The 27,500-nt window shown below is 41.8% G+C and overlaps 1 protein-coding gene across 5 annotated transcripts in view; it reads right to left on the reverse strand.

Annotated features, from left to right (window-relative positions):
• Positions 1-27,500, reverse strand: part of scube1 (signal peptide, CUB domain, EGF-like 1) — a 132,931-nt gene that overhangs the window by 76,004 nt on the left and 29,427 nt on the right. For all 5 annotated transcript variants that reach the window (XM_035995951.1, XM_031288197.2, XM_035995950.1 and 2 more), the window contains 2 exons: positions 26,643-26,768; positions 8,439-8,573 (listed from right to left, as the gene is read on the reverse strand). In XM_035995951.1, the coding sequence (XP_035851844.1) occupies positions 8,439-8,573; positions 26,643-26,768 (261 nt within the window). The remainder of the gene's footprint in view (positions 1-8,438; positions 8,574-26,642; positions 26,769-27,500) is intronic.

Consider the following 27,500-nt stretch of genomic DNA (forward strand, 5'->3'; position numbering starts at 1 on the left):
GTATGACAGGTGAAGTGTTTCAGGCTTTTGATGATGTTTGTAATTGATGATGATAAGAGCCAGGTAGACAGAGCTCCCTGTACTTAAAAGTTCCCACATGCCCCTGGGCCGCCATTTAAAAGCTCCCTGTACCTCCAATTTCCTGCTTTGGTTTGTTTAAAGTGAGAATTCCTCCTTCTAGAAGAGTATGTACATGTTGGCGAGTGTGTGAATTTTTGTGCATGAATACATGTCTACGCATCTGTGTCTATAGGTGTGTGTGTGTGTGTGTGTGTGTGTGTGTGTGTGTGTGTGTGTGTGTGTCAGCAGCCTCAGCCTGCTTCCTCTCCTCACACAACTCCAAATAAACGTATGCAGCTTCCATTGGTCCACTCCACTATGTTTGTCTCTGTTTATTTTTCTCTTTTTCTCCCCCAACATTAACAGCTCCCCCCATCCCATGCTCCCATAATCCATTGCTCTCTTTGAACTTCCTCTCTCTCTCTCAACACATAGGACACTGTATGTGTGAGCCATGTCATTATTTCAAATAATGGCAACACTTTACTTTATGTCCCCCTATTTAGCATTCAATATACAAAGATGTAATAAATGGTTTATAACACACTACAATGTAGACTATAACTCATCCTGTGGGCACCCATAAAGGCAGACTGCTGTAGACAGATTATGAATAACAACATCGTAAAACAGAGTTGTAATCATGTAAAATATGTCTTCATAAGAGACGTGATTCTTGACAAATACTGTATATTAATAAAGGCTTTAAAATGTCTGTATATCTGCTTCAACATGGTATGTGTATAAACTGCTTATAAATGCTAGACTTTGCTTTATATACTTAAACAAAGGGTTACTGAATGAGGATACCAATGGAAAAATCATAAATCAAAAGCAATGAAAAATTCTTCCTTTGAGTTTCCAGTTGACCTGACCAACACACAAAGGTCCTTCTTGTTGTTTTTGCCAAACATTCTTTAGTTCCAGCTCCTCGAATGTAAATATTTGCTGCCGTTTTTTTTTTTGTCATATCTGACTCCAAACTGAATGTCTTCAGGGTCTGGACTGTTGACTCGATAAAACACAGAAGTTGAAGGCGACACCTTTGACTCTGGAAAACGGCGATAAGTATTTCCTTTTATAACTTTTAGTAAGGATACGTATATTTATTGTCATTCCAGAACAAGCCATACATGAAAGGGAATGAAATGGAGAACTCAGGTCCCGAGGCAGTACATATAAATATAAGAGACTGTAAGGTCTCTGGTAACAAGGTGGCCAAGCGGCCCCAAAGTGCAGCAATGCCCTAAGTAATAATACAAGAACATGAAAGTGATAATAGAAGTAGTTGTTTAAGTGTATAATGTTCAGTAAGATTCAGATTATATCAGTTTTACAGCATCAGGGAAATAGCTGTTCGTAAAGCCGTAGTAATTGTTTAATCAAGAGTCTCCAGATTAATAAAAAATAATCACAATAATTGTTATGTTTATTAAAAGTTACCAGCTGCTACACTGCACTATACACTGAGCACTATGCATCCGCCCATTGCCTTCCTTTAATTGTAATCCCTGCCATTATATACAGCCTTCCAGGAGCTGGCAACGGCCCATATTCATCTCTGCCGACGTGTCTCGTAGATCACACCGAGCCACAGTTTCTCCACCTGGCCCGGCGCTGTGCTCAGACACACTGGACTGACGCCCAAAGATTTTTGAAACTGTGGGGAAACACATTTACGTGAGGGCATCTAAAAGTGTTCAAAAACAAAACAAAAAAACATTTCCATAGTGTTAGTTTTTTTCTCAGGTGTTTTCTGATCAAAATCGTTTGTTTTTCTTGCCACAGTCCACTTTTAACAATCGCCTAGTCATCGTGTTCCACAGTTCACAGAGACTCCTGTGACCAAACAATCTCTTGGAGCGCCAGGCATGGCGTCCACACGAGATGGTGTTTAAAATTCCCAACTTACTGCCAACTCCAACTTTGCCAGGAACTTTGGTGTTGAGCTCAGAGAAAAATTTACAAGCGTATTGTTTTCACTCTGTTTTGGCGGGGACTACATCGTCCAAAAGGAATGATAAATATATCAGACATAGAGACAGACCCGGTCAACTCTGAGGCATCAAGTTGACATCTAATACTGCCACTAATCAACCTCTGCACTGCTGCTGCAAATCACACGCAGGATGTTCCTTTACATGAGGCATACGTTAACTGAGAGCTACGCTGCAATTACTGATGGAACAAACTCAGCACCGTCGTTTTTCAAGGGCAGCAACACTTTCATTGACAAGCCAGTTCCTCTATTTTAGAGATCCTCAAATTTGCCAAACTGGAAATGAGCTTCTCCGCTCTACGTGCGTGTCACCGTTGGGCCTGTGAGCCATACCTGACTCATGTGGTCATAGCTCTCCCACATCATGACAGATCAGGAACATTCGCTGTTTCCCCAACTCGAGATTGGGAGTCTTGGTTCTCGCCTGGATGTGCTTCAGACAGAGCTGCTGAAGCACAGCAGAGTGGAAAACACACCATAATGGAACAAACAATTGTTGCTAGGCTTTATTATCCTCCAGACGAGTGTCAGGGAGAAAGAAATGAGCCGCGAGCTGACACTTACCATGTGCAAAGCAACAATCTAACACAAACACACACATACACAAACTGCCTTGCACATACACACACAAAACAGTTGTGTGTGTGTGATAATTTGTATCTACCAGACTATAATTTCAGAAGCTACTTGTAGCCCAGAAGTCCCTTACTGTGTGAGTTATGATCTGTGAGGATCAATAAGACGTATCTACTTTCCTGCTAACGACTTCAGCAGACTGGCTGTCAATTGGCATGACACACATGATGACATACAAGCAAATTAAAAGCTTTTTTTTGTATTTTAGCTCTACACAGGTTGTTGGAGAAGAATGTGATGAGGTCAACCCACATTGGGAAAAGATGTGTTGGCCGGTGTGAACCACAGAAGAAGGCCTGCGGTATGTGTACATTGCTGTACTGTATGACTCTATTAGCTGCTCACAGCGCTGCGGAGGAAGGTCTGGCTAGTCCACACAACACAACAACAACAACAACACGCGATATTAAGACATTGACAGCGGAAACAGCTAATCAGTCCTGTGAGTTAAAGGTTTGCTCTGTCAGAACGTATTCGACAAAGGGGGTTTGTATTTCTCATTCAGAGCATCAACTCTTTTTCCACAAAGGCAAAAGAAAACTAGCCTGGATGGCAGCCGAACTTAGCCCCGCCCACAACACTTGAGGTCGAGAAGTTCAGTCTGGACTTGAGCCGCTGTGGAGCAACTATGCTCGAACAAGAGCTGTTTGCACCAATCAAATTGTCAGGGCGGGCTTTATACGATGATGGACAGATGATCAACAGTAACGTAATCAATCATGTCACCAAAGAGCGCTTGTGTTGAATTTGTTTGAATGTCGCGTTCCAACCGTTCTCTTAATACATCCATGGAGCAGACCCGTGGGACATATGACGGTTCTCCCGAGGTCCTGTAGCTGTAATAATGGATATAGCTAATGGCTGTAATTCACCGTGTGTTCTATTGCACAACTGCCGAGGCTATCGGCTAGTAGCTAACATCAGCGGTAGCTAGTAGCTAGCGTGGATGTATTAAGAGAACGGTAACCAGGGCTGTAGTACTCGAGTCCGGTCTTGGACTCGAGTCCGAACATAAGACCTGTGGCGTTAGTGCTCCTTTTTTTACCATAATTTTATTGAATGAAATATTAAGCTTCGCTCCTACGAGATGGGTGGGTTTTTGATACGTTACACACAAAGCTAACTGGCTATAGTTAGCCTGTACGTATGCTAGCGGACATTAGCTAACGTTGCTGAGCCAGCCAGCAACTTCAGCAGTAGTGTTTCGGCGAGCTAACCACGACAGTATTGTCGCCCACAATCAACCTTATGTGTGGTGGCACTCAGTTTCACCTCCTGGTGGTGATAATAAAAGTATTTCATTTTGCCACGTTATACCATGGATGTATTAAGAGAACTACGTAGCCTTTATACTTAAGAGACACGAGAGAAGCCAGGGACAACTATGTGTCGCTCAACATACGTCACTCATACGTTGCTCTGATTGGTTGTAGGTCTATCCAATTGAGTGCAGAGGCATTTTTTTTTCCTGGTTCGGTTGAAACACGCCCCATAATCACAGCCCAGTGGAGCAGAATCAGACCATGTCAGGCTAAAAAGAAAACCTCAAGCGAGTGAAAAATCCTTTTTGTGCAAACGAAGTTTCACTGAATTTTTTCAAACGTGACTTCTGATACTTTGAGCAATATGGTCATCAATTTCCACAGGATATGTTACAAAAACTTACGCTCTTCAAGGTGCGAATATGTGAGATTCACCTAAAATAGATGATCTGAAGTACAGTACTCAAATCCTTCCAGTAAAAGGACAATGTAAAAAAAACATTACATGTGAAAGTCCTGCGTTTGAAATTCTACAAATAAGTACAGAAGTAGTATCAGCAGTATTATCAGCAATGTGTACTTATAGTATCAAAAGTAAAAGTACTTGTTCTTCAGAAAAATGCTGTGTGTGATGTATTATTATATATTACACCTAAAAATGCTACATTTGTTTAGTTTTTTTTTTTAATTTCTGCTCCCTGCTGAGCACTAAGTTAGGGTTAGGGTTATAGCTGCAGAGCTAGTTTTAACTAGTGACGTAGTTTGGTCCATCTGATGATCATAAATGACCTGTAACAGTAAACGAGACTAACAGTGAAAGGAGCGCTAGTTTTATATAGTTTTTATTAATGCCTTTGCATCGCCCAATTTTCCCTGCAAAGTCACAAAATGATTTTCAGCTGGGAGACGGCGCTACGGTAACACATTCTGATGGGTCACAGATTTCGGCAAAACACCAGAGAAGCCTGTGTTAGTGAGTATCCAGCCAGGTAAAGGGAAGCAGGAGATTTATTTATATAGGCCTAATTGTATTTTAATGTTATTGTAGAAGTTATCTGCTGATACTGGGGCAGGGCCATCACAGAAAAGAAGGAAATTTAACGAAGAGCTAAAAGCTAAAAGGGAAAGACAACGGGCGAAATCCGAGTCATACTCGGTCGGGCTTTAACAGGAGACAATTACGGGGATTGTAAATGATTCAAAACTGACCCCACATTGGCCCTCAGGTATGTAATATGTCTATGTCATTCATAAAATAACTTTACAATGCTGAATGTGGTTGTACGTCAGTAACCAACATTTAATTACGCCCCCCTTCCACTTAGGGCCGTTTTTTGTTTCAGTCTGTGTTTGTGTTGGCCTACTTTTTTCTGTTCCCTTGTCCCCCTGTACTTGTGTAAAGCGTCCGTGGGTTTCATGAAATGTGCTATATGAATCGAAGTATGAATTTGAATGCATTGATAACGTTGATACCCAGTTTATCTCACGAGACATCCAAAGTAGGCTAAGTTACCGTATGCAACACTTGAAATGCAACGATGCATCTGTAATGTATTCTCTTATAAATTAATGATTTTCTGTCTGAGCAAAACATTCATCGCAACTATTATGACCTTCCGGTAACACTAACTCAGTAAACTACAGTGAATAATACAGCACCGTAAAGAAAAGAGCTTTACGACAGCAAGTGGGGTATAAACACTACCGCTTTTGTCCAAAGCGGCCGCTGGAATCAACACAAACTGAAAGTTACATATAGCCACTTTACACGGCTGTGTGGGAGTGTGAGAGGTCCTATTCCGGTTTAGGGTGGAACCTTTGGAAGATGAAATAAAGAAAGTGAATAAAAAGAGACAAAGAGAAGAGAGAAGAGATAGAGAGAAGCAGGCCACGGTAGGAGAGATGGAAAAAAAAACATTTGCAAGGAGATTCCTGTGGGACACCGGGATGCTGCTGCTATTCCTGTGCAGGAGGAGGAGAGGAGACAAGTGTCTGATTGAGGATCTCCGGATGGGGCGGGGGCGGTGTGCTGGTGGTTAAAGGCTCGGAACAGCCTGCCAGAGCAGGGCAACAAGAATACACCGCTGCTTGTTTACCGTGAACATCCCTCTGACAGGAGCCGGAATTACACATGTTGACACAGTAACTGCTTTGACCCTGAAAATATATCGATTTTTGACATTTAATTGGATACATATATGGTTTAATAAAATACCTTTAGCCTTTGTTTTAAGAATCAGGAATTCAAAAGATCTTTTTTTTTTTTTTACCTTTAAAAATGGAAACGAGTCAATGGAATTTGGTGATTCAATTTGCATTTGTTTAACGTGTGCTCTCATTCTGTGGCGCAACTTTGCTAATCTACCATACAACGGGAGAGCGCTCAAAGGCTGTCACTTGAATTCTACCCCGAAATCTTCAGAAATAGTTTTGAAGGAGAGGATGAGGGTAGATGTATTCACATGCTGGTTTATAGGGTTTCCAGTGAGCAAACACATTTCTATTTCTGCATCTCTTTCACCTCTTTCTCTGAATGTCTCCACAGAGAATCCTCTAACATCCTGACACTGGCTCCTAACACGCCTTCATGCTGACCACACCAACACTGTGAGCAGCCGGGGAAAAGAGGGAGAGGATAAAGGAGAGGTGGCAGCCTCCTCCTGTATTTGATCTCTCTCTCTCTCTCTCTCTCTCTCTCTCTCTCTCTCTCTCTCTATTCATCCCTCACCACATTCCTCCAGTGTCTCCTTTTTTTGTGCCTTTGCAAAGATGACGGATGACTGTCCACTCATCTGTCTTTGAACTTCACTGCCACACTGTGCCCATTCACAGCTGCATGCATGTGAGCATTGTGCTTGGATAATGTGTGTGTGTGTGTGTGTGTGTGTGTGTGTGTGTGTGTGTGTGTGTGTGTGTTAGAGGGAAGGAGAAGGCAGCCCCTCCTCACCTCGGGATCACCGCTCCTTCAGCACCCTTTCGCCTCTGCCGATTGAGCCCATAAATTAAACGTGACAGGCGTAATGGGTCGGGGATGCCAGGGTAGTGGGGTCAAGCGGTTTTAAGAAATCTAATGCCACTGTGGGTGTGGAGGGGGACTGACCAAGCCAGAGGCATGATGTCAGTGCCCTCGAATCCCACCTCTCCTTGTGATGCAGAAAGCATGTCATAGTGTCACGCACAAGGGAGATCACTTTTTAGGAGGCACTAAAAGATCAGGGATATAAATGAGGGGAGATCCATTTCAAGACTGAAGTAGCTTCATGTTCACAAGGATCAACATGTCATCAAAGCATTTTACAGGCCCCCTATTTTCCTCAAACTGGCCGATATGTTTTCTCCTATAGACGGAGGAAAAATGTGAATGTAGTGTGTGGGATGTAAACCTACAGGTTACTTTTTTTTAGGACACAATCTAAATTTGAGGAATGGGTTGGAGCCTGGGACAAAGCTGATAGACCAGTGAGACTGTGGTGCTACAGGAAGAGTCAGGGGATCAACACAGCCATTGGGATTCATCCATCCATGGATATCTGTATCTAATATCACAGTCATCCATCCAACAGTTTCTGAGATATTTCAGTCTGGACATTGCCACCCCTCGGGCCATGCCCCAGCATGGCTAAAAACGGTTTCAAATGAAAGGTTTTCATTGGCCATTGCATGGTGCTGTAAATGTAGTCTCCCCTTTGACTACCATTTGTTTTGCTCAGATATTTATCATAATCAGAAACTGTACAGTTGTTACGATACCCGAAAGTGAAACCAAAATGATCCTTTCTTTCCACTCAAAGGCGCCCGAGGTTATCTGGAATACAAGAAAACCCTCTGGAACCCTACGGCTCACTGAATGGGCTTAGCGGTCACAGGCGCAGGGGCCCAAGGGGTCATGGAGCGCCTGGTCCAAAGCCTCTGTTTGAAGTGACTGTAAACATTTCTTGATGGAGAATAGGAGACACAAAACAACTACAAATGATGCAGCTTCTGTAAATGGTTCAGTCTGGGTGTCTTGCTAATATACAGGAGGGGTGGGGGGGGGGTTTACATGTCTGTTCCCGAGGGCTCATTGACTCATACTCCATGCCTATAGGATAATATTTAAAGAAATAACGTGTCTGAAAAATCAAGTCTTCCAATGCCATGAGATTAAATGACTGCATTGAACACACCTCTTCCTCTAAGTATGCACCTAATAGAGCACAGCAGCACTCATCTGTCCACTTCTTTACAATGACTTTGCATGAATTCACTTCACCTATAATGAAGAAATGCTTTGTCACATTTTCAAGCAGATTCCAGCAATCGGATCCAGTTACCCCAAAACCTAAAACATTTTAGACAATGTAATCCCTGTGTTTAGTTGAAGATTGAGCAAGGAGCATCGAGTAGCTTTACACAAATAAAGCTCTACATGTTCTCTTTGCTTTCCAGACAGTGGAAGAAAACAGCTCTCACAGTGCTCTCTGTCTCGGTTCCAGTCTTACCATCGGAGCGATGGATGCAGGTATGCTGGTTGTCGCTGAGGAAGAAGCTGTCTGTGCACTGACACTCGTAGCTCCCCATGGTGTTGACACACACTTGCTGGCATCCGCCGTTGTTGTCCACACACTCGTCCACATCTGTTAGGATGGAGAGAGAGAGAGAGAGAGATAATGTCAACCATGGCAGCATGGTGGAATAGCAGCCAATGGTGTCACCGAAAGTTTATGTGCCGGGAAATGTCGAATGAAAGGGATGACACCAGAGTCAGGAATGTGACACACACACACACACGCACGCACACACACGCACGCACACACACACACACACACACACACACACACATGGCACCATAGGTGGCAGAATCAAACTCCTGGCACTAGGTGGTAACAGGGGTCTGACAACCTGAGCATCTACAGTGTGTGTGAGTGTGATATGGGCACATACTGGTGCATGAGTGTGTTTATAGGGCCCCACTGTGCCGCTGAAAGGCCAGTAAATTTCCAACGGGGCATTTCGATGGGGCTGAAGTGAACTGCAAACATGTAACACCCTCGACTGACTTTAACAGGGATTAAACAGGGCTGCCCGTAGGTGAGTGGGAGTGTGTGTGTGTGTGTGTGTGTGTGTGTGTGTGTGTGTGTGTGTGTGTGTGTGTGTGTGTGTGTGTGTGTGTGTGTGTGTGTATGTGCGGGCGCGCAGTGCCAGAATGACTTTTCATTGTGTTTAGTCTGAGGTTCCGAGGTTGATCTAGCAGACAGGTTACACAAACATAGATATACTGTGGACATACTGTAGAGGGAAGAAAGAATAGACATACAGAAAGACAAAAAGACACATAGCTGCCCTTAAAATATGTATGTACCACTTGGCTTTTATCATGCTGGACACAATGTCCAACCTTGTTCTACCTGAGCCTATACACGCTTTATTAACGGATACCGTCAAGGTTAAGGCTTTGGGAACTACTGCTCACTTGACTCTGTGCAATTCAAAAGTGCCTCGTTGGGACGGAATGAACAAATCCCCCACATTGAACCACTAAATATATGATTTGTAATTGCCTGTAGAAACACATATACTGTAGAAGGGTTTTCTGATGGGACGACCCTACCAGCAGGATGATAAACTGTTACAAATTGCTGGTTAAAAAAAGAAAGAAAGAAATCTGTTTTGTTATGTGACAGCACTATGGTTAAGGTTTGGTTAGGTTTTGGGAAAGATCCTGGTTTAGGTTCAAACATTGTGGTTTGGCTCAAAACTACGGGGAAAAGACACCAATGTTGATTGTTGGCTGGAAACAGGAAACGAACAGCGGTCTCCCGTGTTGAAGTCTCCTCCATTTTGTTGACTCATCCACCCACCCCGGCCTCCTCCCTGTCACTCTATAACAACGTAAACTGGCTTCTTCCCCTGCTCCAGCTGTCATTACTAAGGCCGCTATGGAGGACTCTGTCACTTGAACATAAAACAGGTTGTTTTGGGGCACTTGATAAAATGACTCTGCTTCTTATGCTGTTGTTCTTGAGAGGACATGGTCTCTATGAAATCTAGTTATTGCCAAAGAAAATACTAAAAATTATATTTAACCAGCTCCATTACAATGTGACAGTAAAGAAAAAGTGTTGGGATCTCATTTTAAATCAATTGTAAGATGTGAGCTTTTATGCTGTACTGACAAGAAAAATGTGTGTGTGTGTGTGTGTGTGTGTGTGTGTGTGTGTGTGTGTGTGTGTGTGTGTGTGTGTAAGTTGTGTTACACGTTTGGTCCATTCTATAAAAAAAAAAAAAAATCTTTATGGGACACTCCCTTCACACCCCGGGTTTTCCCGTCTACCTGCCTGGCTCCTCTCAGCTCCTGACACTTACTCTAGGCTTTTTTTTATTTGCAGCTTTACCGGCAAACTCATTCTCTACTTGTGGAAGGTGACGGTAGGCTTGTTAAACGTCTGCAGGGGGGACGGCGCCTTTAAGGCTGAACATTGTGTGGAGAGAGAGAGAATATTTTAGTGTCACGTTAACCTCTGGTGGGAGAGAAGAGGAGAAGGTGGGCAGGAGAGGAGCCCTTAAATCTCTCCCTCAGTGGTCCAACGTTAGACACAGAGCCTTCCGTCTGCTCCATCTTCTCCTATCTGCTCGCACTGCTTGGAGAACCAGTGATACAGATGTAGGGCCGAATGATTCAGAACGATCACGAATCAGATATTGCGATTCATTTTTATTTATTTTTTTAATTAGGTTTAGCTAAAGTTCAACATTCACTGTGTAACAGAAACATGTCATGAAGCATTATAACATGGGACACCATCCAAACTGCTGTATATTTTTTATGTAAGGATGAGAATATGGATATGAAGGGTTTGGGACATTGAAGAGTCAAACACAGAACATTTATCACAAAAGCTAAAGTTATAATAATTAAAAACAATTCCAATAAAATAAATATCGGTACTTTCCTGTAAACTGAAATGTCTGATATGACTCAGTTCAATAGCAGCATCTACATAATGCAACTTCTACCATCATTTTAAATAGTCATACAATATAAATCAAAAATCCACAGAAAATAGGACATTTCTGTTAATTATCTGTGATATGCAACATGATTCCAGCATTTAACTTATGAAAAAATATAATAATAATATAATAATAAAAGGAGGAATAAGTAATGTTAAACCAAATGTTACACCAAACATTCGATTAATCGCGGTTTTCACGATTAGCTAATGGCATTCTATCATTCTCTCTTTTCATTCTTTCATCACGATTTCGATGTGAAAACGATTAATCATTCAGCCCTATACAGATGTACTAAAATATACTTATTTTGTCAAGATGTTCATCCTACACTCATCTTTTCTCCACTTTCTCCTTCTTCTTATATCGGTTTACTGAAGTGGCCCCTACGTGGATTTAATGGGGAAGGAGATCAGCTCCAAGGGAACCTTAAAAATCCAGAGAAAACAGACGCCAGCACCGACGCTCACCCAGTTACAGAGCCTAGGCTGAGAATTTAGGGAGGCGGGAGGCCAAAAACAGAAGATAGAGTAGTGCCAAATGCATAGATGAACAGATGCTGCTGTATACAGCTGTTAGAGCCGCTGCCAAACACTTACCAACTGCTGACTCTACTCTGTAGCCTTTTATTTGCTAAGGTCTGCCTCTGTATCACCCGCCACCACCAACAACACAATTACACAACTCTAAACACTTGGTCCATGCTTTGAATGGGCTGTGATGTCCGGCATGCTGTCCGAGGGCTTGCAGTCCTGCTTCTAGAATGAAAACTAGTCATTTGGGGGTTGCCGTGTGAATGCTTAGCTACAGTTGTGTTCAAAATAATAGCAGTCCAACATCACTAACCTCATAAATCAATTTTTTTGGTAGAAGTGATATTTCTACATGGCAAATAATTTACTAGTAAGTGTTGTAGAGTCATAGAAAACCAACAGACCCAACAGTCATGACATGCATGCTGCTCATTCTGTGTAATTGAATCTGTAATTGAAAGGGGCATGTTCAAAATAATAGCAGTGTTGTGTTCAATTAGTGAGGTGATTGATTCTGTGAAGAAACAGGTATCAACTATGGCCCATATTTAAGGAAGGAAGGAAGCAAATGTTGTGCATGCTGGTTATAGTGCATTTCACACTGAAATACTCAGCAAAATGGGTCGTTCCAGACATTGCTCTGAGGAACAGCGGACTTTGATTAAAAAGTTGATTGGAGAGGGGAAAACATATAAAGAAGTGCAGAAAATTATAGGCTGCTCAGCCAAAATGATTTCAAATGCCTTGAAATGGCATCCAAAGTCTGAACGACGTGGGAAAAAACGGTCAACTACCATTCGAATGGATCGAAGAATAGCCAAAATGGCAAAGGCTCAACCAATGATCAGCCCCAGGGAAATCAAAGAAGACTTAAAGTTACCTGTGAGTACTGTTAGGATCAGAAGAAGGCTATGTGAAGCAAACTATCAGCTAGAAGCCCCCGCAAAGTCCCACTGCTGAAAAAAAGACATGTACTGAATAGGTTGAAATTTGCCAAAGGACACATTGACTGGCCAAAGGAGAAATGGCGCAACTGATGAAAGCAAAATTGTTCTTTTTGGGTGTAGGGGCCGCAGACAGTTTGTCCGACGACCCCCATGCACTGAATTCAAGCCACAGTACACTGTGAAGACAGTAAGCATGGTGGTGCAAAAATCATGTTATGGGGATGTTTCTCATACTGTGGTGTTGGGCCTATTTATCACATACCAGGGATCATGGATCAGTTTCAATACATCAAAATACTTGAAGAGGTCATGTTGCCTTATGCTGAAGAGGAAATGCCTTTGAAATGGGTCTTTCAACAAGACAATGACCCAAAACACACCATTAAGCGAGCAAAGTCTTGGTTCCAGATGAACAAGATTGATGTTATGGAGTGGCCAGCCCAATCCCCAGACCTCAATCCTATAGAAAATATCAAAAATGCTGTTTCTGAGGCAAAACCCAGTAATGCAGAGTTATTGTGGAATGTAGTTCAATGGTCCTGGGCTGGAATACCTGTTCACAGGTGCCAGAAGTTGGTCGACTCCATGCAACACAGATGTGAAGCAGTTCTCAGAAATAATGGTTATGCAACTAAATATTAGTGCAGTGATTCAAAGTAAAGCAAACCCTTGAGACATTTGTCAGTTTATAAAGTAAATGTTTGAGTTTGTAAAGAAAAATTCAAATACTGCTATTTTTTTGAACAGCCTAATATTCCTTTTTCTTCACTTTCTGTAAAGGTATAACACAAATTTGATCAATTTTGGTCATGTTTTGATTTGGAATTGAATGTGCAGTGTTCCCAATGCATTGATATTATGGAATTAAAAGCTATTCTAAGGATGCTGAGCATTATTCACTTTTTTAAACACACTGCTATTATTCTGGACACAACTGTATATGAATCCACTAGCATGAAGCAACAGAAACTCTTTAGGCAGTCAGGCGTTCAAGTTTACATTAATGCAGCCCATCCTTGATGGAGGTGCACCAAGAGTTGGGGGGGGGGGGGTAGAGAGAGAGACAGAGAGAGAGAGAGAGAGAGAGAGAGAGAGAGAGATAGAAGAAATGTAGACATCTCCAAGTCCAACTGATCTCTGCCAACATTTCTGCATAAACACAGGCCACAGGGCCATTTTGCAAGTTTCGACCGGAGCCCCTCTGTTTTGTTTGATTGTGCTTGTGTAAACTTGCATAACATTTTGTTTAGACACAACGAGGATGTGCTTGACACATCAGAAGGGAGGGGTTACGGAGGCGATGTGAGGCTGAGGGGAGGCGAAGAGAAGCGAGAGAGATGCGGGAGAAGAGTAAAAGAGTTGTCGGTGACGATGCAAACAAAGTGAAGAAAGTCATTTCAAAATGATATTCATTCATGAGACATTTATGATGTGCTACAATGAAAGCACAAAGGGTGAGTGAGAATCGGTTCCTTACCTCACACTTTTTCGTGTTGCACAATTTTTTACAAAATGTACAACACTATGGTTTATTACACAGATATGTTTTAATCCTTTACTTAAATAATAGGTTCAGATTTGAATACAATATGCACATATGTACATTGAAATATTTTGTTATGTTATTCCTGTCCTTACTGGCTGTCAAGTGATCCGTACACATGATTCTAATGTAAGAGATGGGGACAGTCCACAGTCCTCGTTCTGTGCAAAAATGCATCTTTAAGTTTAGCTGAAGTTAGTCTTTATCCACGACGTTCCACTTCCGGGATTGCTCGGGTGCTGCCGGAAAATTTCCCCGGATGCACCTCTTTACGGCCGGATGTCCGTCCCCTTCCTCTTTCTTTGTGTTGGTGTTCTAACCTCCGGTGGATTTCTGAGGACTATGGTTAACTGCTCCTCAGATCTCTGCAGGGTAAATCCAGACAGCTAGCTAGACTATCTGTCCAATCTGAGTTTTCTGTTGCACGACTAAAACTACTTTTGAACGTACACATGTTCCACCAAAACAAGTTCCTTCCTAAGGCTATTTTGCAGAGGCACCGTGGCTCCGTGCGGCGCCGGCCGCCCTAGACGATTGTGATTGGTTTAAAGAAATGCAGATAAACCAGAGCACGTTCTTCTCCCATCCCGGAATGCTGTGTGGACTAGCCAGACCTTCCTCCGCAGCGCTGTGGAGGAAGGTCTGACAATGCGAGATTAAGCTGAAGTCAATATGAGGTATATCGAGAGGGTATCTTCCAAAGTTATAGTGTTTTCAGTGTTTTCCTGTTGAGCTGCAGTGCACGGACACTAACATAAAGAGGGAATTGTGTCCCTATAAGGACTTTAACTTTGGAAGATAGCCACTTAATTTGTCTATCTCAGAATTAACTTTAAATTAACTTTAGATTAACGTTTTATATACATTTATGTACAGGAGGAGGACTGCGGATCACTTACATTTGGAGGGTCAATAGGTAAGGGTCATTATGAAAAGGAGGACTAGCTAAAACCTGTTTTAGTGTTCAAACTTGACATTTTATATTTGTTTTGAAACTATCCTTTAATTACTCTTTGGTCCCTATTTTAAAATCAAGTGGCTTTCATGAATGTGGATTGGATAGCTCCATGTGAGCTTTGCAAACCTTGCCTGAGTTTATCTGCCCCCGTCCTCCCACCTCCTGTCTGTTACATGTTGGACCTCTCTGTGACACACTGCGCTCGCTGATGCCCCGCTGCGCAGCCACCTCTCAGATCTCACCGTGGAATGAAAAGGACATGTTGGAAGGAAAATAAACTCTCGCAAGCGCACCAGACATTCACAGAGGGCACCGAACGATCCGACACATTGAGCCCAGCTGTGTCCACGCCAAAACCAAATAAATAAAGTCAAAATGAAAAGGAAGAAAGGAACCGAACAGCACCGCTCTTTAATCAGGGTACAATCAATTAGTGCCCTACCATGTTGACACAGTGCATCTGGGACATGATGAAGTGACTTCCTGCCTGCCCACTCACGCAAACCTTTTTTAACACTCTTAAGTGTAGATTGTCGTCCAAAGCTCATTAAGAACACCACAGGGTTCTGCGGGTTTCTCAATATCATGCTTTAGGTCTATTAAAAGCCACCAAGTCTTTATTGTTTTTCACAGGCAGGCCCAGAGCGTGTGAGAAAAAAAAGACATAAATTGAGTGTGAAGTTTGACGGAGAAACAAACAAGTTGGACCAAAATGTTGTTTTCAAATGGAGCTGTTGCTCTTTAACGCTGCAGTTTACTCTGAAGTCTGAAGGGTTACATCAAAGCTAAATTCCTCTCCAGCTGAGCTTACAACAAATGTCTTCTGAGGACAGACTTGACATTACATATGATTAATGAGTCACAATGCAGACAGTTAGCAGGTCCTACATTTCCACAAGTCATGGAAGACATGCAATATTAATTTACAGCATCTTTGAACTCATCTCAGGTGATTCAAGGCACAGCGCTGCCGCGCGGCATTATAACAGCTCATCATACGAGAGACAAGACACTTTCTGTCTCTGGATGAACACAGGCTGCCAGTATTAATTGTGTGCATGCATGTATACATGGGATAAGGGAGGGAGCGTGTGCGATTGTGTGCCCTTATTCATACAGTAAATCTCCTGCTGAACTTGAGAGTGAGACATTATAACAAACGCTGAGGTCCTTGTTGACGGGCAGCGTGGAGCCGAAGGTTGGAAACTGCGATTAGACAATAGGCCGACGTGTCAGTCTCTCAAAGACCCGTTTATATGGTTGCCGTGCATCATGGGGCCCTATTTACCTCGTCAGTCAGCGATGACAGTGAACATAAAGCATCAGAGAGGCTGGTGACGATATGGTATCCATGAGTCAATACACAGGAACGCATTACCCAATCTGCGGTGTCCTATATCTTCTTAAAGTGGGCTAAATATCGATCCTACATGACAGCGCCTTACCTTACTTATTTACATATCTAGACCACATGTGCAAAAACAGACATGCTGCTGGCATCAAAGTAAGCCACACAATACAGGCTCCTTTTAAAACTAGGAGTCATCTCAACACCTTTGCTTACGAACAAGCTAATAACCTCCGCCAAGGAGGTCATGTTTTCTGCTCGGTTTGTCTGTCTGTCAGCAGGATTACAGAGAAACGACTGGCCCAAATCTTTTTTCTTCTTTTTTTTTTAAAGATCATTTTTTGGGGCATTTTAGCCTTTAATAGACAGGAAAGCTGTAGACAGGAAAGTGGGGAAAGAGAGGGGGGAGACACAAGAGACATATTTTCCCCTCTGGGCTCACCAAAACGGACACTTTCTCTGCTAGTCTATCGTTCAGGACAAGACCCTGGAGCCTGGTGGTGGAGGAGGCGGGACAGCCTCCCCAAATTGTCTGCCCTTTCAAACTCCTACCTGTGTGTAGGCCTACAGGCCTCTTGGACACCATCTGAGAGAGGTTTCTCCTGTGCAGGACATGCCATTAGTCAGGAGACGTGTCTATCTCGCCAGAGAAGGCAAATATGGTCATTTTTCTGCTAAAGAACTGCTAAAGTTTGAAGATGGTTGGCATACTAACTCAACAACATTTATTTTGTTGTTACTTGTTAGTGTAACTGTTATTTGTTAAATTATTGTAGTATGTGTTAGGTGACTTAAACCTAAGTACTTTAAAACGTTAATATATTGTTAAATTTCAATAATTTTCAATTTAAGCAAAACTCCATAAAAGAGCCTTTCTTTGATGTCATTTTTCAGTTTTTCAAGAATCGTTTAGGAATCGGAATCATTTTAAAAGTACCGGTTCGGCATCGGAATCATAAAAATCCAAACGGTACCCAACCCTAATCAGAGATGAACAATAACACACACACGACTTCTTCCAAATGAAGGATCTCTCTTTCAAAGGAATCTTGCTCTCTCCTCAACCTATAAGCTAAAGCACTATTTAAGAAGACAATTGCCGTACTAATTACTGTACTGCTCTAAAAGAAAGGCTTCTGTGCTCTCAGTTCTGACCATGTCATAGTATCTTACATAACTTTTGGAAGTGTTTGCAAGGCCGAGCAACCAGCCACATTTTAAGTCCGTGTGTGACAGATTTAGGAGAAAAGCTGCTCTGCCTGTCAGCGTTTTCAGACACGGCCCAGATCCATCACTTATTCCAAATTGATATCCAACATCCTTAAACTATCCATCAAGTTTTGTCCTCTGAGCCCTACAGACATTCATTACCGAGATGCTACTTTGCAAACAGCGTAGTGCTGCAGGAAGAAGAGCAGGATGCTTTTTTCCTCTTTTGTTGTCAGTTGCATTTATTCCTTCTTCTTTTTTTCAGCTTCAGCAAGTCTAAGGCATCCAGTTGCTGACAGAACCATTAAACATTATCAGCATACTACTGTAAAAATTGGTGACACACAGTGGCAGTACTGGTAAAACCAGGTGCTTTAGACTGAAAAGGTGGTGCTCCTCTTACAACAATGAGCTGAATGGGTTGTCATTATAGTAGCCTTAACAGTGGTGGAAAGTTATGAACTATTTCAAATATTGCTTTCATGGATTTTTTTCACTTTACCTGAGCTTTTTTTTCCTTTCTAATACTTTATACATGTAGTTCTATTTCAAATGGAAATATTCCTTTTTACTCCACTGCATTCATAATAAATAACACGTAATTGTGATCACAGGTAACTTCAACAGTTACTGATTTAAATCATACATACAAAACAACTAGCTACAGAAGGAAATACTGTAGCTACACTAGCTTCTCTAATCCTTTGACTATGGGGCTTTTACTATAAATGGAGTATTTGTGCATTGTAGTATTGCCACATTTACTTAAGTTAAGATACTCCTTTCCGATACATGCTCACTAATAAACTTTTTGTAAAGACAGCGGCTTTCACACGTAGGGCTGTCCCTAACCACTATTTTTGTCATTGATTAATCTAGCGATTATTTTTTCGATTAGTCGATTAATTAATGATTTATTTGCATATTATGTTAAAGATTTTTGAACTGAACTTTGGAGAATCAGTATTTTTACTTGCGTACTTGACTTTAAACTTAAAATGGCTATGACAAGGATTTATTTCATCACTGGAGTAATATGCAGTTAAGATAATCACTGGTGGGGCTCCAGCCTACGTAGGTGGCCTGATGTTTATACTTGTGCGTTGGTGTGTGCGTCGATCTCTTTAAGAGAATAGCAGGGTCGGTATGAGTGTGTGCGTGGGGAGTGTGTGGTAGTTGGCGTTCTTATGGAACCCACTGCAGCTCTAGGCAAGACCCGACCTTCAATAGCTTTTGTGCGCTACGATTGGCACGGCGTCCATGCTTGTGCGAGGTCACGGAACCTGATTTGTTCGGGTCCTATCCCCTGACCAATCGGCTATCCGAACCTTAACTACTCGAGGTCAATGCCTAACGTCAAACAATAGGGCTGCTTCGTAGGGCGGGTCTTGCCTAGAAGTGTAGAGGGATCCATAAAAAAAGGCGTGGTAGAGTGAGTGATGGCGATTAGCTTCGGAGCAAGTACCGACTCTAGAGGCATAGTGAGAGAAACACACTCCCCACGCACACACACACATGCCGGCCCTGCTGTTCTCTTAAAGAGATCGACGCACGCACAAACGCACAAGTAGAAACTTCAGGCCACTTACGTGGGCTACGCCGAAAGCTCTGCGTGGAGCCTCTGAAGGACCATAAATCACGCTGACTGTTGGCGATGTTATTTAGCTGCAGCTTCTTCAGAGGAATGCATGCTTACGGGCGCTGCCATCTTCCGACGCATCGACGCACGTTACGCAAATCGATCGTATTTTTGTAATCGATGACGTCGATTACGTCGATGAATCGTCCCAGCCCTATTCACAAGCAAACTCAGAAGGATGGTGTTTGGCTGTTACAGGTGGGAAAGGTCAGAAGGTCCCCCAATGATTATTGATCATTAAACTCGGATCAGCACATTTCAAGATTAGAGCACATTTGAACTGTTCTATACTGAGACAACTGACAGCAAGAGAGCTAACGTCTCATTAAATAGATTAATAGGCAAGTCTTTATAGCATTCCTATAACCACATTGACTATTATAGTCAGCCTACACCTCTGCTACTGTTACCTGCTGATGGTTGAACATCTAGTAAAAACACTCAGTGATCCGTCTGACAAATAGATTTAAAATGTGATGGCAGAGAAGAAGGAAAAGGAAAGGCAAGGACACCAGACAGCTATTAAGATAATTAGATGAAAGTTAGTACAAGGTCTGCAGACAGACAGGAAGCGTATAATAGAACCGAGAGATGTAGATGGAAAAATAGGCAGAGCATGACAGGCCGTGAGATACACTAAAAAGGAAACTAAGAAACAAATAGAAATATATAGGCAGTGAGGGAGAAAAAGGGACAGGGAGACAATGGGAGAAAAGGAGAGAGAGAGAAAGAAAAAGAAGGATACAGTAATGGAGAGACACAGAGAGAGGAGGGGGGGCACAGTGAGGCAGTGTCTTCTCCATCAGTCTGTTTTAACGCAGACGTTCAACAACATAGACTTCATCACCTCTGAGAGACAAACGGCAAGAAACAGGAGGGGAGACGAGAGAGAGAGGAGAGGAAAAAAGAGAGGAGAGGAAACAATGGAGGAGAGGAAATGAGAGGAGAGGAGAAAAAAAGAGAGGAGAGGAAATGAGAGGAGAGGAGAAAAAAAGGGAAGAGAGGAGAGGAAAAAAGAGAGGAAACAATGGAGGAGAGGAAATGAGAGGAGAGGAGAAAAAAAGAGAGGAGAGGAAATGAGAGGAGAGGAGAAAAAAAGGGAAGAGAGGAGAGGAAAAAAGAGAGGAGAGGAAACAATGGAGGAGAGGAAATGCGAGGAGGAGAAAAAGAAAGGGAAGAGAGGAGAGGAAAAAAGAGAGAAGGAGCAAGAATAGAAAGAAGAACATAAGAAAGCAAATACGGTAAGGGGATGAAGGAAAGATATAAGGCAGGATGGAAGGAAATTATGAAGGGAAGAAATGAAGGAGCAATGAAGGCAGAAGAAACAAAAATTAAAGAAAAAAACTAAACTGTTGGAACAACAAAAAGGAGGAAAAAGAGGAATGGAAAGTGAAACAGTGGAGGAAAGAAAGGAACGAATTATAAAACGGTGAAAGAAGATTAGAGAAAACAGAGAGAAGAAAAGAAGCAACTAAGAAATAAATGGTGACTGGTAAATGGACTGCATTTATATAGCGCCTCTATAGTCTTAGTGACCACTCAAAGAACAGAGGAGAGAAAGAAAGAGTGAGGCTGATTAAAACTAAAGTGGAACGAAATACAGAACGCCAAATGAGAAAAAGAAAGAGCAAGTCAAATAAAGAGAGAGGAAGGTAGAAATAAGCAAAGCAAAAGGAGACTCACATAAGCTGTACTGGCTTTGATTGTCTGATTTCACGCTTTACTGCCTTGTTTGAACTCAGTAACCCGGTTTTAATTAGCAGCAGTTCATTAAGGCTGCATGCATCCAGCGAGCATCCATTAAAGCCAGCCTCTGGGTTGAAGTCAGACGTGGGCTGGCTTCCTCCCGCCGGGCCGTAAAGAGAGCAGGTGATGACAGTTCTCACATGACTCAGTTGGTATCGTTTGAATTCACAGCACAAACACGTGTGGTGAAATGCCACTAACCTCACGCCCCTTCTCCTCAGTTAACCACAACACACAGAACGACATAGCAGCTAACCAGCGAGCTAGCGGCTGTAGGCAGTCGGGGCCCATTTACAGGAAATAAACAACACAAAACACTGTCAGACACAGTTACAAAGACAGCGTCTCTCTGACCCACTGCTCTGATATAGAAAACTGGCAAATGTCTATTAGGGTTTCATTTTTATAGTTGTTTCCATCATGTCTCTCGGGGTGATCCGATTTCACCCACCAGTTTCGATGTGTGAGATTCTGGATACTGAGGCCACCACCACGGCTAAAGCTCCTGTGGGAATGGCTTTAACTGCAGTTCCTCTAATGAACACTAGATGCTGGCTTGAAAATATAAACTCCCAACTTTATAGAAGTAAACAGGGAAACCCACAACACCAAAACAACAGAACCATGCCCATACACTGAAACAGTTTATGCTTGCTCTAAGCATTCATCCTGTTTATACAAATGCCTTCCTTTCGTGCTTCAAATCTATCTTCAAATGTTCCTCTTTGGGTTATTATCCCTCCATTGCAGCACAGCAAGGACACAGAATTCTCAACCAAAAAGACTGTAGCTTTAGAAGATGCCTTGATTTGTCTCAGACAGATCAAATTAACTTCAGATACATTTTGAAATGTGGATTTTGTCCCCATCACTTCCATTGTTTCCTTTAGGATTTTTTTTTAGCAGTGGGGGCAGGTATGTCCGAACAACAACCCCCCTCCCCCGCGCCCCGCCGCCAAATGTTTTACGTATGAAACGGAACTGACACTTCGCTGCAACACAAACTAATATATTTATTCACCTCTATTTACACACAATGAGGCATATTTGCAGTTGTGATTGAACTGTATTTTCTGAGGAACTATAGGGCTTAACATCTACAACAGGTCTACACTGCGGCCCACCGCGGTGACGTTTCTGGTGGAGCTGTTCGTTTAATAGTGGACACAAAAAATTCCATTCAAGGTGAATTTTAAAAAGGGTTATGTTATGATGCAGATGATGCAGAATGAACCTTCATAACAATTGGTCGAATATGGGCATAACTAAGAATTGAGTCTGCTCGGTTGCATTAATATGTTGGATTGTATTTGCATCCATACTTGTAATAAGTGTGTCATGGTAACATTATTGGCGCAGTAGCTATTAGGGCTGCACGATATGAGCAAAATATCTAATTGCGATTATTTTGAGTGATATTGCAATTGTTTTCACGATATTGGAGGGAATGATGGAATCATTTTTTTATTCTCATTTTCAGTGAAAAATATAAAAACTATATTTTATAAAATATAGTGGCTCTGTACCAATCAAAGATTTTCTTAAGTCTGTAGGATCCCATTTGTAGGCCTGGTGTCTGCAGCACCACAATACTTGATTCAGAATGGTTTGAGAACATATTTTACCTTTAAAGGTCCTATGACATGCTGCTTTTTGAATGCTTTTATATAGGCCTTAGTGGTCCCCTAATACTGTATCTGAAGTCTCTTTTATATAGGCCTTAGTGGTCCCACAATACTGTATCTAAAGTCTCTTTTATATAGACCTTAGTGGTCCCACAATACTGTATCTAAAGTCTCTTTTATATAGACCTTAGTGGTCCCACAATACTGTATCTAAAGTCTCTTTTATATAGACCTTAGTGGTCCGCTAATACTGTATCTAAAGTCTCTTTTATATAGACCTTAGTGGTCCCCTAATACTGTATCTGAAGTCTCTTTTATATAGACCTTAGTGGTCTCCTAATACTGTATCTGAAGTCTCTTTTATATAGGCCTTAGTGGTCCCCTAATACTGTATCTGAAGTCTCTTTTATATAGGCCTTAGTGGTCCCCTAATACTGTATCTGAGTCTCTTTTATATAGGCCTTAGTGGTCCCCTAATACTGTATCTGAAGTCTCTTTATATAGACCTTAGTGGTCTCCTAATACTGTATCTGAAGTCTCTTTATATAGACCTTAGTGGTCTCCTAATACTGTATCTGAAGTCTCTTTATATAGACCTTAGTGGTCTCCTAATACTGTATCTGAAGTCTCTTTATATAGACCTTAGTGGTCTCCTAATACTGTATCTGAAGTCTCTTTATATAGACCTTAGTGGTCTCCTAATACTGTATCTGAAGTCTCTTTATATAGACCTTAGTGGTCTCCTAATACTGTATCTGAAGTCTCTTTTATATAGACCTTAGTGGTCCCCTAATACTGTATTTGAAGTCTCTTTTATATAGACCTTAGTGGTCCCCTAATACTGTATCTGAAGTCTCTTTTATATAGACCTTAGTGGTCCCCTAATACTGTATCTGAAGTCTCTTTTATATAGACCTTAGTGGTCCCCTAATACTGTATCTGAAGTCTCTTTTATATAGACCTTAGTGGTCCCCTAATACTGTATCTGAAGTCTCTTTTATATAGACCTTAGTGGTCCCCTAATACTGTATCTGAAGTCTCTTTTATATAGACCTCAGTGGTCCCCTAATACTGTATCTGAAGTCTCTTTTATATAGACCTTAGTGGTCCCCTAATACTGTATCTGAAGTCTCTTTTATATAGACCTTAGTGGTCCCCTAATACTGTATCTGAAGTCCCTTTTATATAGACCTTAGTGGTCCCCTAATACTGTATCTGAAGTCTCTTTTATATAGACCTTAGTGGTCCCCTAATACTGTATCTGAAGTCTCTTTTATATAGACCTTAGTGGTCCCCTAATACTGTATCTGAAGTCTCTTTTATATAGGCCTTAGTGGTCCCCTAATACTGTATCTGAAGTCTCTTTTATATAGACCTTAGTGGTCCCCTAATACTGTATCTGAAGTCTCTTTCCTGAAATTCAGCCTTGGTGCAGAATTACAGCCACTAGAGCCAGTCCCACAATGAGCTTTCCTTAGGATGTGCCATTTCTGTGTCTGTAGCTTTAAATGCTATTGAGGAGGCGAGAGGGGGGGGGGGGCAAGGTGGAGGGTGGGGGTGTGGCCTTGACCAACTGCCATGCTTCGCTTGTTTTCAAGCCATGATGTCTCTCTCTTTCTCATGAGAAAGGGGAGGTAACCTTTCCCCTTATGACGTCATAAGGAGAAGATTCCAGATCGGCCCATCCGAGCTTTCATTTTCTCAAAGGCAGAGCAGGATACCCAGGGCTCGGTTTACCCCTATCGCCATTTCTAGCCACTGGGGGACCATAGGCAGGCTGGGGGAACTCATATTAATGTTAACCCCCCCCCTGCAATTTGGATATTGCACTAGTCCATATTGCGATTTGGATAAAACTGCGATTAATTGTGTAGCCCTAGTAGCTGTTTAGCCAGTAAAAACTAATATGATATAAGTTATATGTACATTTTATCCAAAACTTTAATAATCAGCTACATTGTTGGTTTGGGTTTAACCCTCATAACACAAAGAATATATTATATATAATATATTTACAAAGAACCAGAAATTATGTATAGGCCATTTCTGCAAATTGAAGCAGGAAGTAGCTCTGAACTATAGGATTAGACCTACATTATGTTACTTCACCCTTTGTTTTATACATTTAATTCAACATTTTAGTTGGGTTTAACCCTGTTTAACATGTGAGACTTGTGATTCCTGCTGTTGTAAAGCTGTTTCTATCAGTGACTCCCATGTCTGCATTCCACTAACTAGCCAGTGAGTAAAATGCTATGATAACACCCCACGTCAGTCAGTAAAAATCCTTTTCATAAAACAGCTTTTACATTCTCAAAGACTGATATCTCTTCTAATTTCCCATAATAGAATGGGCCAAACCCAATCTGGAAGTCAAAACAAAGCTGTACTAGTTGCACGCTGACCAGGATTGTTAAGACAGCAGGGACAGCACAGCTGTACACAGGAAAGCCCTGTCCATCATCAATGACAAAATACATCCCCTCCACCCTGATTAGGGCTGAGCGATATGGAGAAAATCAGATATCACCATATTCTTGACCAAATACCTCGATATCGATACTGCAACGGTATTCTAGGGTTGACTATTGGTGCTTTAATACAATATCTTCACACTTAGATTTTAGATAAATAATCATCAGTAATGTGGATAAAGGGAAATAATAGAACAGTTACAACAGTCTGGTAAGTTCAGAAAAGTACATCACTTTACTGTAATGCAGCCTTTAAAACCAGAAAAAGACAACACTTATGGCATATCACGATATTACGATATCCAAAATCTAAGACGATATCTAGTCTCATATCACGATATCGATATAATATCTAAATATTGCCCAGCCCTAACCCTGAGTTTGAGTTGCTTCCTTTAGGGTAAGGCTATAGAATACCCCTGGCAAATAGAAAGATCTACAAGGGCTCTTCTATCCCAAATGTAATTCGTGTGGTCCACAAACTACAGTAAACTTGAATATGAGAGTGTCGGATGATTGAGAGATCATAATGTCTTCTGTTAATGTGACATTTTTATCTTGTGGACATGTTTTGTGCTTATATTTTCCTGGGTGAGACCTCTTCTATTCTATTCTATTATAATCGCTCCAGTGTTTGGCACTGGGTGTAAAAAAAACAATCATGTTTTGTTCGTGACTAATGACAGTTTAACTTCTGTAAAATATTACTTTATTTGTGTGGCCAATGTTTTTAACTTTTACTCCAACAGAAACCACAGATGCAACTTGGAACCTCAATATGTTTTTTAATGAACATCTTAAGAACAATTTGAACTCTGTGGGCGTCTTTAACTCTGCTTTATGTCAGCTGTCTGAAAGTCATCCCTGTGAGGGGAATCCACAACTCAGCAGCTACTCTGCACTGCTGGCTGCTGCTTTTAGCACTCAATCTCTCACTCAGTCTCTCCAAAGGCTCAAAGAATGAGCTATAACACTTACACATGCCAAAACATATCCCACCAAAGACACACGGACATCCAAACCGACATGTTTTTTAATATTTCTGATTTTATTTTGCGCTCGTCAGTCAGCAGCTGAGGACGGATGAAATGTGTTTGAGCACATCCCTGGAGAACTACATGTTGCACATGGCAGAAAAAAACATTACTCTGACTGACACTAAGTCAATAACGCAGCACTGGGGCTAAATGGGCTGGATCTGTCAGTAATAAAGCACAGCCAGATATCTGTAAGAGAACTCTTCAACCCCGCGCGCCCTTCCAACAGTATACAGAAACAAGCACAAAGCAGCACAGATCACGGAAACCCTCCAAACGATGACAGAGGGACTCCTTGGAGAGAGACAAGCTGAGCCAGACGGGCTTAGAGAGGGACACACACACACACACACACACACACACACACACAGATCTTTTCACAATCATGCACTGGATCAGATGGATGCATAGACACACACACACCTAAAGACACTCAGTGATACACACCAATGAGCATCAACATATCCAGATGAAAATCCCATGATGCCACTTTTTTGTTTTGCCATTTCAAAGACCCTCATGGGGATCATTTGGACCAATATCATGTCTTACCAAGTCCGTCAATTTCATCAACCCTGTTACAGTAACAGAAACACACGCAGAGAGGAGGCACGTTTTGAAGACAGGTCTTACCCTGACAGTTGTGTCCGTCGTGGGCCAGCATGAATCCATCATAGCAGGTGCACCTGTAGTTGCCAGGTATGTTGATGCACTCGTGGACACAGCCTCCGTTGTAGTCGTTCTCACACTCGTCCATGTCTGAAAGAGAAAGGTGGTTTTGTTTTGTTTCAGTTTTTCAGGTTGTCACTGCGGTTGTTGCCTGCACACATTCAGTCAGTCAGAAGTAAGAGAGGATAGTTTACTCTTTCTGAAAACTGCTTGTATTCCAGAGGTCATTGCATAATTAAAAGTGCAATTGGTTTGGTCAAAGTTTGTGAATTATTCAGGGTTTTTTTTGTAAGTGGTGCACAATGTTGCACAGTCCTTGCTATCAATCACTGGACGCATGACATTTTTATATTTAATGCATCTCTGGTGGAGCCGTAACGTGTACAGGTTTGTTTTAAACGGTGACACCCAATTTATGTTGAAAAATAATCCCTGAAAATACTACAATTCAACACTTAATTCAGTTTTAAACTGACTGAATTAGGTAAGATAAAAAAGAAGCTTTTAACACATGCCCTGTCACAGGTGAGTGCCCTTGAAACTTTCAACATTGCAAAGGTTAGTCATGTCTGGACATCAGTCAGAGCAGAGAGGGAAATAAAATGGCTGTAGAAGGGAAGAGAGATGACAAAAAGAGATATGACACAACAGGTTACTGCGTCCTAACAGATGCAATGCATTACTTACAATGTTGGGATGCCAATTAATGCACAGTATTAACCTAGCAGCACTACCAGTGCAGTAATGAGGGACCCGTCAGTAAGGGAGAAGGGGGGGCAGTTGGGTGGGGAGTGAGGAAGGAGAGGAAAGTGTCAGACGGTG

Source organism: Sander lucioperca, chromosome 20 (assembly GCF_008315115.2).
Source record: "Sander lucioperca isolate FBNREF2018 chromosome 20, SLUC_FBN_1.2, whole genome shotgun sequence".
Lineage (NCBI taxonomy): Eukaryota > Metazoa > Chordata > Actinopteri > Perciformes > Percidae > Sander > Sander lucioperca.